A 14,391-nucleotide genomic window follows, 5' to 3' on the forward strand; every position below is an offset into this window, starting at 1 on the left:
TAGTAATACCTAGATTAACATAAATTAAATTTGGGACCATCCGACGGTCCCAACCTATCGAACCCGGATAACGCATAATATGCGATTATCCGTTCGATAGACAAACGACGTCCGAATTGAGATCCGCGAAATTTTACGCACTCGTGACGGCACGAGGATCTCAAAACTGCCCAGAGTCACTCCACCACCCTCGCCCACGCGCTGCCACACGCGCGGGCAGATCGGGTGTCCAAAGCGATTATGGTTCGTCGAAAAATCTCGGAACCAAGACTCCAAACTCCTATCCTAAGTAAAACACCTCATTTGGAGTCACTTTTGTTCTTGGACCTACCCCAAAAAGTGACCGGAAATGCCCGATCACGGCGGCCGAAGTTTCGGCCAATTTTCAATTCGAAAATTGAGTTGCCTACGCTAAGAATCGATCTAATCCTACCCAACCATCAGCTAGAGCAGCTCGAGAGCTTCAAAATCCATACCTGGGTCGACGGATTTGGTGGCCGGAGGAGGGAGATCAACGGCGTTGAAGTTCCGGCGACATCCGGGCGAAAATCGCCATTTTCCGGCGGCTGGAGCGGCGGCCGATGGCGGGGATGGGCTGGGTCGTGACGCCGAGGTCGAGCCGGTTCTTTTGACACCGGCCCCGTCTGCAGCCGCGGCCGGTGGCCGGAGTTACGAAGAGAGAGAGAGGAGAGGCCGACGGGAGAGAGAGAGGAGTCGCGGGAGAGAGAGAGAGAGAGAGAGAGAGAGAGAGAAATCTGAGTTTTTATAAAAATCTCATTTCGAAATATTTACGGTTGTGCCACTGGGCTTCTTTTGACCATATCTCTCTCGTTACAACTCCGATTCGAGCCCACTACGTGTCTATGAACTCGTCTCAGTACGACCTATCTAAAAATATAAGTCACGGTCCCAAACTCTCTCCGGTTAAAAATATGACTAAAATACCCTTAAATAATTAAATAATTAAATGAGGGTAAAATTTGGGGAAATTTGGGGTCGGGGTGTTACACTGGTTTTCTACCACTATATGCCTCAAATGGAGTTTTATCTCCAAGTGCTCTAGTAGGGCACCTATTTAGTAAGTAGACAGCTGTGTGCACAGCTTCTGCCCATACATAGTAAGGCAATTCTTTCTCATAAAGCATTGCTTTTGCCATTTCAACCACAGTCTTATTTTTTCTCTTTGCCACTCCATTTTTTTGTGGAGTATAGGCCATAGAGAGTTGTCTTTGAATCCCTTCAGCTTCACATAACTTGTTGAATTCACTGGATGTGAACTCTCCTCCTTTGTCACTTCTCAAACACTTCACCTTAAAGCCACTTTGCAATTCTACCATTGATTTGAACTTTCGAAAGTAATTCAGTGCATCAGACTTGTATCTGAGAAAATAGACCCAGACCATTCTTGTACAATCATCTATAAGAAGCATGAAATACTTGTTGCCAGCAATGGATTCATTTTGCATAGGTCCACACAAATCCACATGAACTAGCTCAAGAGGATTGCTTGCTCTCCATGCTTGGTTCTTTGGAAACCATTCTCGATTCTGCTTTCCAAGCTGACATCCTTCACAGACTCCATCAACCTTTTCCATGAATGGCAATCCATGCACCATCTCCTTTTCTTTGAGTTGACTTAGTCCTTTTAGATGCAGTTGGCCCAACCTTTTGTGCCATGTCCAAGTAGAGTTAGATACACTTGCCTTTAGTGCAATATGATCATTAGGTAATAGTGTCAAGGGATAACACCTATTCCTATTCATCTCTACTTTGATTACAAGACACTCTAGTGAAGGACCTTCAAAGATGCTGCACAATTTTCCTCCAAATACTAGATAGTAACCATATTCATCCATTTGGCCCACACTTAGTAAATTCTCTTTTAGTCCAGGAAGATACATCACTTCCTTGATATACTTTCTGCCTTTGGTAGTATCAATTGCCAATGTGCCCATTCTAGCTACATTCACAAGCTCACCATTTGGCATTTGTACCTTGCCTACCGCATTTGTTCTGATATCTGTCAGCAAACTCTCATTTTCAGTTATGTGGTTGCTACAACAACTGTCTATATACCATTCTCCAGTAACATTTGTGGCAGCAATAGTACTGTTGGCATAAAATAGGTTTCCAGTCACTTCCATTTGATTTGCACAGTTTGCTTTTTGCACATTCTTGGTTGCAGTACACTCTTTAGCCAAATGTCCAAATTTGTCACAATTGTAACACTTAGGCTTTCCCTTGTATCTGCATTCACCAAAATGAAATTTAGAACACACTTTGCACTGTGGTTTTGAACCTTCTTGACCCACTGTTGATGATGAGTTCTGTGCAAAATTGGTGTGTTGAGGCTTGGAATTTGATTCCCATGGTTTGCCTTTTGGATTCCAATTTTTCTGAGACTTAGATTGACCAGATTGAAAACCTCCCTTGTTCTGGCTTTTAGGATTCACAGAAAAAGAGGCAAATGCCTTCTCAGCTGTATTAGTATTATGCAGCTCAAATCGTTGCTCTTGACTCTTTAGAATGGAAATGACTTCCTGTAAATCTACTGTTTTCAGACTTTTTGTATTCTCAATCACTAGACAAATAGGATCATAAACCTTATTCAAACTGATTAGAACCTTTTGAACGAGCCTTTCATTAGATAGAGATTCACTATATGTTTTCATTTGATTAATCAGCTCATTCAAACGAGTAAGATATGCAGATAGAGATTCATTTTCATGCATCCTAATATACTCAAACTCACGTCTAATGTTTTGAAGCTTTATCGATCTGACATGGTCACCACCATGATATTCTCCATATAGCAGATTCCATGCCATTTTAACTGAATCAGCATTAGCAATGCGACGGAAGATCTGATCAGAAACTAAGTTCTGAATAATCCCCAGAGCTTTTGCATCCTTCATAAGAATCGTAGCCATCTTCTCATCATCGTCCTCTGTAGATGTTTCCTCAGCTGCCTTCTTCTTCTTCGATTCTGGAATCGTAATTCCTTTCTCCACCAGAGTCCACAACCCATATGACTTGAAGATGGTTATCATCTTGATTCTCCAGAACTCATAGTTCTCACTGGAGAAGATTGGAGTTCTTACTTCTGAACCTCCAGATTCAGACATTGCTAATCTCAGATAACCAAAACCAACTTGTTTCAGATATCAAATGAGCTCCAATCGATCGCCACGAGCTTGAGTAAGCACCGATTTAGCTTGATTTCACAGATTTGAAAAACGCCCAGATTCAAATGATCGAACCTGGCTCTGAGGCCATGTAAGTGTTTTTGCTATTCAAGATGGGTTTTGGGTATTGGTGTTAGAGAGAAAAGAAGAAATAGAGAATGCTATTGAATAACTGCTCTACTTGCTCACAAAGTATGTGAGCAAGGTTTTGTATATTCTCTATCTGTAAGAATGAGCTCACACGGCATGTACTACATGACTGTTAGATCTGAGTTGGATTCACACAAGCATCTATGAATCTCAGCCATCCATTTGTCTCAATTCTAGGAATACCACTCTTGGCTATTTTAGCCTTACACGTTTGAAGCCTTACACTTGTCATTCTCTAGGACTAAGTGAATACACAATTAACACTCTAGGCTTAAAAGAAATCAGGCTCACTACTTACAATTCTACAAAAACTGCAGACACTTTCGAGAGAGAAAATCTTAGCAAAAGGAATTCATCACGCTTTATTTAAGTTCTAGAACCTTACATATGTCACTCTCCTAGCAATATCATGACGCTTATTACAAAAACAATGCCTGTTATTACAAAAAAAGAAAAAGAAAAGAAAAGAAAAAGCCTGCCTAGAGTTGGAATTTGGAACATCGTAGGCTATCATAAGCCTACGAGTAAGTTCATTTAGATAAAGTTGTTGTTGAATCTTGAACGTACTGTTATGTTTTGATCCCAATAACGTACGTTGAACAACATATATACTAAGGGCATTCGTATTTTATTTATTTATAGATAGTCTCGATATTACAAGGGAAATTTATTACATACGAACCAAAGAGGTACAGCTAACCATGGGGGATAGAAAGAGCCTAGTCCCGTTTGCTAGCCAAACCCTAATCCCACTTGAGTCAGATCTCATGGGTTTATTTTTACAAAAGGGGATTCGTATTTTATTTATTCATAGATAGTCTCGACATTACAAGGGAAATTTATTACAAACGAAATAAAGAGGTACAACAAACCATGGGGATATAAAGAGCCGAAGCCCGTTTGGTAGCCAAACTCATGGGTTTATTCATCAAGTTTAAAAAACAAAGGATGCTGCTGACTTGAGGGAATCCAAGATTTTTAGATCTGAAGCTGATCTTTCTTGCAGAATTTTACTGCCCACATACCTGCCCATGGCACAAAAATGGAAAGGATGAGAAAGAGAAATATGGCATAGAGTTCATTACAAACAAGCCATTCAACCAAATAATTATTGAGAATTTGTAGTGGCTGCAAGTAAGTGTATTTAACATACCTCCCTAACATCAGATAGAAGCCCTGAGGGTGGCTCGCTGGTGTGTAAGGGAATGTTGAGCCATCAACAACGCGTAATGCGTTGATCCCTGTAACACGGAAATCACCATCAAGCACCTTCCCGACAAGGCATCCACCGTGGTAGTGCCAATATGAGGCTACTGATTCTCGGCAAAATGTTTCGAAGGCTGCATCATCTGTTTGGTCCTTTGGCAAAGGGATTCCCAAAATATTAAAACCTTCTATACCCGGCAAATCTTCAACTTTATATGGTTTTAATGCGTCTGTGCTCAAGAGTTCACCAATCTTCTTCATGCCGCTAACACAATGAGAAAGATCTGTCGGATTTGAATAGTAATTGAATTTGACATTTGGACTGACTCTCACATTAGACGATGATTTCAGTGTGAGAGAACCATAAGATAAAGGTCCTGCCACTTTGCTAGCAAAGTGAGCAAAAGTCGAATTTGGCAGGGGATAAGATGTACTAGGGAAAAAACCGAAGGGTGGAGTTGTAAATGGCAAGCTCGAGAAAGAACATTGGTAGAAATCGTTTGAAATGCCTAGAACAGTTACAATTGTGGGTTCAATTGGATTTGGGGGCAAAATGTTAATGAAATTACGAGGATTGTCGTGCAGAAACTCTCCGACGTAAGGATGGGAAAGAACAACTGGAATATTTAGAGATGATAGGTAAGACTCTGGCCCAACACCGCTAAGTAGTAGAAGTTGAGGGGTCCCAATTGTCCCTGCACTCACGATAACTTCTCCCTTACCGCGTACAAATGCTTGGTGAGGCGTTCCGTTAGAATCCCTGTATATGACTCCTGTAGCTGTCAAACCTACATTACAGAAAAGCTTTTAATCATTATCAAACAAATCCAAGGAAAATAATGAAATTTTATTCGTACTTCCAGACCTTGGCTCCTGCTAGTGTTTTAAAATGATAAAATATTAATTTTGGAGTGCATGATGCAACATACCTGGTGCATTGGAGAAGATGATCTTCTCTACTGAGGCATGAACTCCAACTCGCAAGTTGTTAGAGTTTCCTTTATTAAGAAGTTCATCAGCTGCATGTCTCGTTCCCTTGTTGTCAAAAGTTGAGCCGGTAATTCTAGTTCCTTCTTCATGATCTAAACTAAATCCATGGTTTGGATGAACACCAGCCTCCAAGAAGGCAGTTTTTGTAACAGATTGCCAAGATTGAGCATTTGGCTTGTACACAATAGTGTCTTCCACCCACTCATATGTCTGATTAACCAAATCCATGTCCCAATCAACTCCTGATGCACTATAGATTGAGGTGTTGGCTCTGGCGTAGACACCGGCATTGATCATGCTTGTGCCACCGAGCACCCTGCCCCGTACATTATCAATACCATCTTCGGACACGAACCTTTCGACCGGTGTCTTTCCATCATCTTCTTGCTGGAGATTATATACAAACCCATCTGCAGTCAAGACGTTGGGATATGCTGTCGGAAGACTGCCCCTTTCGAGAACGAGCACCTTGTATTTTTCTGATAAAGTTGCTGCCAATGGACACCCTGATGTTCCTCCGCCAACTATAACGTAGTCATATGATCCTTCCAACTCTAGATCAGTGGCGTCGTATGCAAAGGTCAGGTAGCTAAAATCTGCAAAATCTCAAGAGACGAAGAGTTTTTAAAAGTACATAGCACATGCATCTACGCAGGCGTCTATATCTGCTTTTCTTACACTTTTTTCCGTTTACTTTTTGATTGCCTTTTGAATTACGGATGAAGTGATTTACCATGATCAGAAGTCGTGGCAAGCGAGTGGACCTCAGAATATTGAAGATGGAGGACAAAAATGTGCAACACCAACAGCATAGCTGACATTGTTGATTTCTCCATGTTTTTGATAACTCAAAACACTTTCACACTTTCGTAGAAGCTCTCCATTCTCTGGAATTTATAGAGAATAAGACTTTACATTCTAGGGCGTTTTGATGATTGAGATGAAAGCACGTGATTATATTCAGAAAGCATTATCACATGAATGCATTAACTTGTCATATAGTGTTGTCGTACACTTACAATCACACGATTTCATCATGGAGGTCGAACATAGGGATTTTTAGTGTTGGCAATGAAAGCACAAAATGAGACCCTTCTGAAATTTGATTTATTCTCTCCATTGAGTTTAATGGGTCTTCCAATTTATGTGTAGATTACCAAATGAAAAATGTTGCAATATCCATATACATATATATGATGTTTTGATCCCTTTAGTTACTTTGGCATGTATTGCGAGTTCGAATTTTTATATATATTTTATGAGACGATCCCTTACACATGAAATCTTGGCTCCGCCACTGGTACGTATTACAATTTGAATGGATTAAGAACACTAACACATTAACACGCCACTTAATAGTTGCCCACATTTTCCTACACAATATACTCTGTTTGTTCATGTTCATTAGTGGCCATTATCTGTAAACCGAGCTCGCTGCCACATACTCCAAGCCCAGACTCACACACACAGCTGCGAGGACCAGCGGTGATAAGACTTGTGAGAGAAATTCGCACAGAGCTCTACAGCATTTAAGACAACGCTGTGAATATAGCTGTGAGTGCAATTCACACTCCAGCGCATATACAATGCCAAAGCTTTGAGAGCAATCAACACCACAGCGATGAGGATAAGGGCAAACAACTCGTGAAAGAATAGATTCCCAACTGATAGAATTTGTATTCTTTCATTCTCTTCTTGTATAAGTTGAATATCAAAGTTTTGTCTGATCGTTTGTAAAGCGAGCCCTTCATCAAATATTATAATGAAAATTTGAATAAGAATCCTTCTTTCCATTTTGAGCTCTCTGCAGGATACCTTTCATACAACCAACCAACGGATCCTTGGGATTACATTTTAGGAAGTATCTTAAATTACCTTCAATAGAAAAATTACAACAAATAGATTAGCTTTGTTCTGCCATAACATCAAATATTAAATTAAAGTTTGAATACAAATCCTTCTTTACATTTTGAGATCTTTGAAAGAAACCTTGAATACAACCACTTCAGACTAGTTCAAGCATGAGTCTTTTATAAGATCACGTATTTGTTCATGTCTCTTATGTTTAGGTTGTGGATAGTATTAGCTGTTTCAGTGCTATCTTTGTACACTCTTATGGTGCTTATTATTTTTTAATAAAGCATCTCTTTGAAAAAAAGGGGTTAGATTATGCCACTTCATCAATTTAACAAAAGTCCAAACCGGTCAAATTGATGGAGTGAGTAAATTAGTTGAATATTAAAACGTTGGGGCGTAAATTGACAAAATTAAAATCTCGTGGGGGTAAAATTCTGTTAACTGTTTTTTTTTTTTTTTTTTCCTTTTAGGGAGGGTGTCAAGGGGTTCCATTGCACCCACAAGGGCTTTCCAAGGCCAAAGCATGGCCTTTAGATTAATTATTGTTTTACCCCAATAACGGGCACTCAGTCTTAGTTTACCTCTGGAATTGAAAATTTTCTCACTTAACCCCTAGAATCTCTCAAATTTGTTGAAATTTTCTCACTTTACTACTTCCGTCCGTTAAATGTGCTGACGTGGCATGTGCATTTTAGTAATTTTAGCTATTAGAAAGTTTAATAGTAAATTGAGCTTATACCCATAAAATTCATTTTAAATCACCTACAACCCTTTCCTTTAGTTTTCTATTTAAAATACCCAATTTTTTCAAATAATATTCGATGACTAGGATCCAACTAAGCAAGTTACCTAATATAACTTAAAATCTGATTTATTGTATTTTTAGAATTCCAAAACTACCCCTATTTATAAGTTAATGTGTTATGGGGGGTGTAACTAATGACACCCGTTCAATTTGAAAATATCTCCAAATAGTTGTAATGGATGTAGGAACTAATGTAGAAACTTATTTGAAATTAAATATTAAAATTCCACATTAAAGTATTAGTAATCGATTTTACGACTAGTAATCTATTTTTGAATTAATGGTGTTTTCCTTCTATGAATTACGACTAGTAATCTATTTAAAGTATTAATAATTTAAATTCAATATTAAATTTAGGAATTAATGTTGTTTTCTTTTTATGAATTATACGACCAGTATTCTTTTTTATTATAGTTTTATGAATAATAGTGTACATTCTAATTATGTTGAAAAATAATTTGATAATCTATTTATTGATTTTTTTTTAAAACATTTTTAATGAACCTATTTTTTCTCCAAATATTGTACCTTTTTCTTTTCTTTATTACTTGTTTTATGAAAAATAATTTGATCATCATTTTATTGTTTGTTTTATGAATTTTTTTTTTAATGAGCCTATTTTCTCTCTCAAAATAATGTACCTATTTTTTTTTTCTCTAATAATGTACCTATTATAATGAACCTATTTTTTTCTCTAATAATGTACCTATTTTTCTCTCTCAAAATAATGTACCTATTTTTTCTCTCAAAATAATGTACCTATTTTTTCCCCTAAACAATTTACCTGGTATAATGAACCTATTTTTTTTTCTCTAAATAATGTACCTTTTGTTTCTCTAATACTGTATACCTAGTAAAACAATTTACCTAGTATAATGAACTTATTTTTTTCTTCTAAGTAATGTACCTATTTTTAATTTATAAAAAATGTGCATAAATTTCAATTATACAACGTACCTATTTTCTATAAATTATTGTGTACCTATTTTTAATTTATGAAAAATGTACGAAAATTTCAATTACAAAGTAATTGACCTATTTTTGTTAATTTTTTTGGTAAATAATATACCTATATTTTTATACATATATATTTATATTTATATTTTTCATATGTACATTATTGGATATGTAATTTACATATATATATTTTTTGCAATTTTAAGGGGCCATATGTTAGAGAGAATGACAACCAAAAGAAATGGGGTGATTGATAAAAAAAAAAAGGCTCATTAAAAAAAAATTGTTTTCATAAAACAAACAATAAAAAGATGATCACCAATAGGGAGTCTTAATTACAATTATGGCAGTTAATGAAATGCTTGGAATAAATTATAAATAAAATATGAAGTCTAATGTCAAGGATGTAAAAACATAGGAGTACTGCGATGTCTTATATCCTACTGGTCATTTAAGTTTGAATTTAAGTTTTACACATAGATTTATAGAATGATGGGTATATGTCTAGGAAATAAAAATTGTAGGGACCTATATTGGACAAGCCCAAAGTTTAAAATCCAAATTAAACATACAAAATAGATTTTAAATATTTTACACTTTTTTTAGGGTTAATTAACTACACAGACCCATTAGCCCAGACCCATCCCTCCCCCACTCCCAATCAAGGTCTAAAATATCGATGGTATTTGAAATATTGGTAGTCCAAAAACACGAAAATTTCGATGGAAATATCGAGATATTATCGATATCGATAAAAATTGGATAAAAACCACGGCGGAAATGTAAGAAAAACTTGAAAATTTTTATTGAAACTTTGAATGATGTTTATTTAGTCAATTATCTATTAGTGTATCACAAAAAATTTGGAAGAAAATGCATTGCATGAAGAGTTTAATTGATTTAAATTGATTATATAGCGAGCTGACAAACACTGTGAGTGTAGAAAATATGTAGCAATTGATGAAAGAATATTAAACACACCATAATAATTTATATATAATAATTTTCAACACTATTGTACACTTTATACATTGCATGGAAAGATATATGAGTGACTTAGTACCACTACATAGAGTTCCTCTTTGCGTATTATCACAAAAACATAAACAACATGGTGGTTAAGGCGTTGGAGGCGTGAAATAGTATCGAATCCCCTTTGCATGTGTGCTTTGTGTTTTTTTTTCTTTTCATTTTTCCTATTACATCGATATTGTGACAAAATATTGCTGAAGTGTGGGCGAAATTATCGACATTGATATTTTCTGATATTATCGATATGTATACGATATGTGTATGCATACGTTTTGAAATATTCGTAATCCGAAAAAACTATAATATCTTTGATATTTCATCAATATTATTGATATTTTAAACTACGCTCCCAATCATCGTCAGCCATCATCACCCAAATCCAGTAGCCCCCACCCATGCCCAATAATACGATTAACAAAAAAGATGCATACCCAAATCAAACAGCAGGAAAAAAAAAAAAAAAAAAAAAAAAGAACGCTACACATCACAGAATCGAACAAAATCACAAGAAAATCATCCAATTTGCAAAACCAATATTAAAAACTAAGGGAACACAAAACCCAATGAAGAACCTCACAAATTGAGCTATAAAAAAATGGAAATAAAACAGACCCATATGTTGATACATCATCTATGTGTTTTTTTTTTCCGACCAGACGTATAAAAATTGTTATTTATTTGATTAATATTATTATCATCTGTGTCTGTGTGTATAGCTGGAGTTTTTCAGTTTTTTATGGAGATTAAAACTTTTGGTGGGTTATCTGGGTGTTGCTGCGTTTGGGGGTTGAGTATGGGTGGGGGATAAAGGGGTTTGGGTTGGGAGGGATGAGGGTGATCTGGAGTGAGGGAGGAATGGGTCTGTTTAGTTAACCCTAAAAAAAAGTTTAAAATATTTAAAATATTTCTTTATTATTTAATTTTGATTTAAAACTTTTAAATAGGTAATATTATTAAAATGTTCATGCCATGTCAGCACACTTAACGATTTTGTATATAGAAATAGACGGAATTGATAAACTAGACGGAATTGATAAACTGAGAAAATTTTAGCAATTTTTAGAGATTTTGGGAGTTAAGTGAGAAATTTTCAGTTATAGGGGTTAAAGTGAGACTGAGCGCCTATTCATAGGGCTAAAACAATTAATTAAACCTATTTCTTTAAAAACAGACGGTGTCAAGTGGTTCTAAGTAGGGATCGTCATTTGGCTCGCAACCTGAACTAGGTAGCCTGAAGCCCGATGAGACAAAGCTCGCCGGACTCAAAAATTAAAAAAGCCCGTAAGGTTCCTGCCCAAACCCAAAAAATTCGTTCTAAGGCACCAAAGAAGTGTCCAACACTCAAAAGCGATATACGTGCCAAGAGGTTCCAACTTCCAAGGTACCCATGGATGGTTTCCATGGGTGAGAATAATGGTTTTTGAAAACGTTCTGCTTTGGATGAAAGTTTATTGTTGGCTTGGGATGATCCACTGCATGTTTTAGGAGTGGGTGATTGGCTTGGCTATGAACAAAAATAATAGAACATCGATGGATGGTATATAAGCTTTAGGGAATCATTTCCTTTGAAACTGGTTTTGCAACGACAAGTTCTAGGAAATGATATTCTTATTTTATTTATTTTTTAGATAATCACGACATTACAAGGAAAACTTATTACAGATGAAACAAAGAGGTACACCCTAGCCATGGCGGATGGAAAGAGACTAAGCCCGTTTGCCCGCCGAACCCTAATCCCACTTGAGACAGAACTCATGGGTTGATTAATTAAGTCTAAAAAGTAAAGGAAAATGATAACTTCGTAAATCCAAGATTGCAGGTTTATCAATCAAATTTAAAAAGCATAGGATGATGTTGACTTAGGTAAATCCAAGATATTCTCTTGGAATCCTAAATTATGAATAGCATCCTCAGAAGCTGATCTTTCTTGTAGAATTTGAATGCCCATATACCTGCGGCAAAGCAGAAAAATTGAAAGGGATTAAAATGAGCAATATGGAATAGAGTTAATAAAAAACAAGTCATTAACCCAAGTAAATTAGTGATAGTTTCTAGTTTTTGCAAGTAAGTCTGTACACATACCTGCCTAACATCAGATAGAAACCCTGAGGGTGGCTCGCTGGTGTGGAAGGGAATGTGGAGCCATCAACAACGCGTAATGCATTGATCCCCGTAACACGGAAATCATCATCGAGCACCTTCCCGACAAGGCATCCACCATGGTAATGCCAATATGAGGCTACTGAATCTCGGCAAAATGTTTCGAAAGCTGCATCGTCTGTTTGGTTCTCCGGCAAAGGTATTCCTAAAATATTAAAACCGTCTATACCGGGTAAATCTTCAACTTTATATGGTTCCAATGCGTCTGTACTTAAGACCTCACCAAGCTTCTTCATGCCGCTAACACAATGAGAAAGGTCTGTCGAATTCGAATAGTAGTTGAATTTCACATTTGGACCGACTCTCACGTTAGAGGATGAATTCAGCGTGACAGTACCATGAGATAAAGGTCCTGGAACTTTGTTGACAATGTGAGCGAAAGTCTGATTTGGCAGGGGATAAGATGTAGTAGGGAAAAAACTAAAGGGTGGAGTATCAAATGGCAAGCTCGAGAGAGAACATTGGTAGAAATCACTTGTAATGCCTAGAACAGTTACAGTTGAGGCTTCTATTGGATTTGGGGGCAAAATGTTAATGAAATTACGAGGATTGTCATATATGTACTGCCCGACGTATGGATGGGAAGCAACAACTGAAATGTTGAGAGATGTTAGGTAAGACTCTGGGCCAACACCACTAAGTAGTAGAAGTTGAGGGGACCCAATTGGTCCTGCACTCAATATAACTTCTCCCTCACCACGTACAAATGCCTGATGAGTCGTTCCATTCGAATCAGTATATACAACTCCTATAGCTGTCACACCTGCATTAATGAATAACTTCATATGAATGATTTAAATAATACATATTAATTTAGGAGCGCAGAATGACAAACTAACACAAAAAGAAACACACCTGATGTGTTGGAAGAGAAGATGATCTTCTCAACTGCTGCTTGAACTGCAACTCGCAAGTTGTTCGGGTCTCCCTTATTAAGAAGTTCATCAGATGCATGTCTGGTTCCGTTATTGTCAAAAGTTGAGCCCGTGAGTCGTGTTCCTGCTAGGTGATCCACACTAAATCCATTGTTTGGAAGAATACCGGCCTCCAAGTATGCAGTTCCTATAACAGTTTGCCAAGTTTGTGAATCTGGCTCGAACACAATAGTGTCTTCAACCCACTCATATGTCTGATTAACCAAATCCATGTCCCATTCAATTCCTGTCTGATTAAAGAATGAGGTGTTAGCTCTGGCGTAGACACCGGCATTGATCATGCTTGTGCCACCGAGCACCCTGCCCCGTACGTTATCAATACCATCTTCCGACACAAACCTTTCGACTGGTGTCTTTCCATCATCTTCTTGCTGGAGATTATATACAAACCCATCTGATATCAAGAGGTTTGGATATTCTGTAGGAAGAGTGCCCCTTTCTAGAACAAGCACCGAGTAGTTTGCTGATAAAGTTGCTGCCAATGGACACCCTGCTGTTCCTCCGCCAACTATAATGTAGTCATATGATCCTTCCAATTCTGGATCCGTGGCGTTGTACACAAAGCTCAGGTAGCTAAAATCTGGAAAATGTCAAGACACGAAGAGATTTTAAAAGTATAGCACATGCATCTACGTAAGCCAAAAAAATGTATAACAGAAAAAAGTCTTTCCATCTTCTTGCTGTGCATCTACGTACACAAAGCTTGTTTCTTACACACTTTTTTCTGTTTTCTTTTTCATTTGCCTTTTTTTTCTTTCTTTTTATGAATTAGGGAGGAAGTAGTTTACCATGAGAAGAAGTATTGGCAAGCGACTGAACCTCTGAATATTGAAGATGAAGGACAAAAAGGTGCAACACCAATAGTATAGCTGACATTGATTTCACCATGTTTCTGAAACTTCGGAACACTTTCACACTTTGATGAAGGCACCCTTCTGTGTAATTTATAGAGGGTAAGGCTTAGTAAGTTGAGTTAAAATAATGATTTCAACAATCACATGATAAAATGATGACAAAACAATGAACATGGAGGCATTTAAAAAGCATATATTTCTGAAATATGAAGATTTTCCCGAGTACCTAGGGATTTTTGTGTCGAAATGAATGCATTATT

General features: G+C 37.1%; 2 protein-coding genes across 2 annotated transcripts; both read right to left on the minus strand.

Moving 5' to 3' along the window:
* LOC18790170 ((R)-mandelonitrile lyase 2) lies at positions 3,924–6,665 on the minus strand. The gene is made up of 4 exons (XM_007222828.2): positions 6,265–6,665; positions 5,471–6,127; positions 4,489–5,329; positions 3,924–4,360 (listed from the first exon to the last, which is right to left on the minus strand). Exons 1-4 carry the CDS (start codon positions 6,365–6,367, stop codon positions 4,270–4,272), a joined length of 1,692 nt encoding a protein of 563 aa, XP_007222890.1. The 5' UTR covers positions 6,368–6,665; the 3' UTR covers positions 3,924–4,269.
* On the minus strand, positions 11,721–14,176 carry LOC109946518 ((R)-mandelonitrile lyase 3). Its single transcript, XM_020554628.1, has 4 exons — positions 14,066–14,176; positions 13,198–13,857; positions 12,265–13,105; positions 11,721–12,134 (listed from the first exon to the last, which is right to left on the minus strand). Exons 1-4 carry the CDS (start codon positions 14,163–14,165, stop codon positions 12,017–12,019), a joined length of 1,719 nt encoding a protein of 572 aa, XP_020410217.1. The 5' UTR covers positions 14,166–14,176; the 3' UTR covers positions 11,721–12,016.

This window comes from Prunus persica, chromosome G1 (genome assembly GCF_000346465.2).
Source record: "Prunus persica cultivar Lovell chromosome G1, Prunus_persica_NCBIv2, whole genome shotgun sequence".
Classification (NCBI taxonomy): domain Eukaryota; kingdom Viridiplantae; phylum Streptophyta; class Magnoliopsida; order Rosales; family Rosaceae; genus Prunus; species Prunus persica.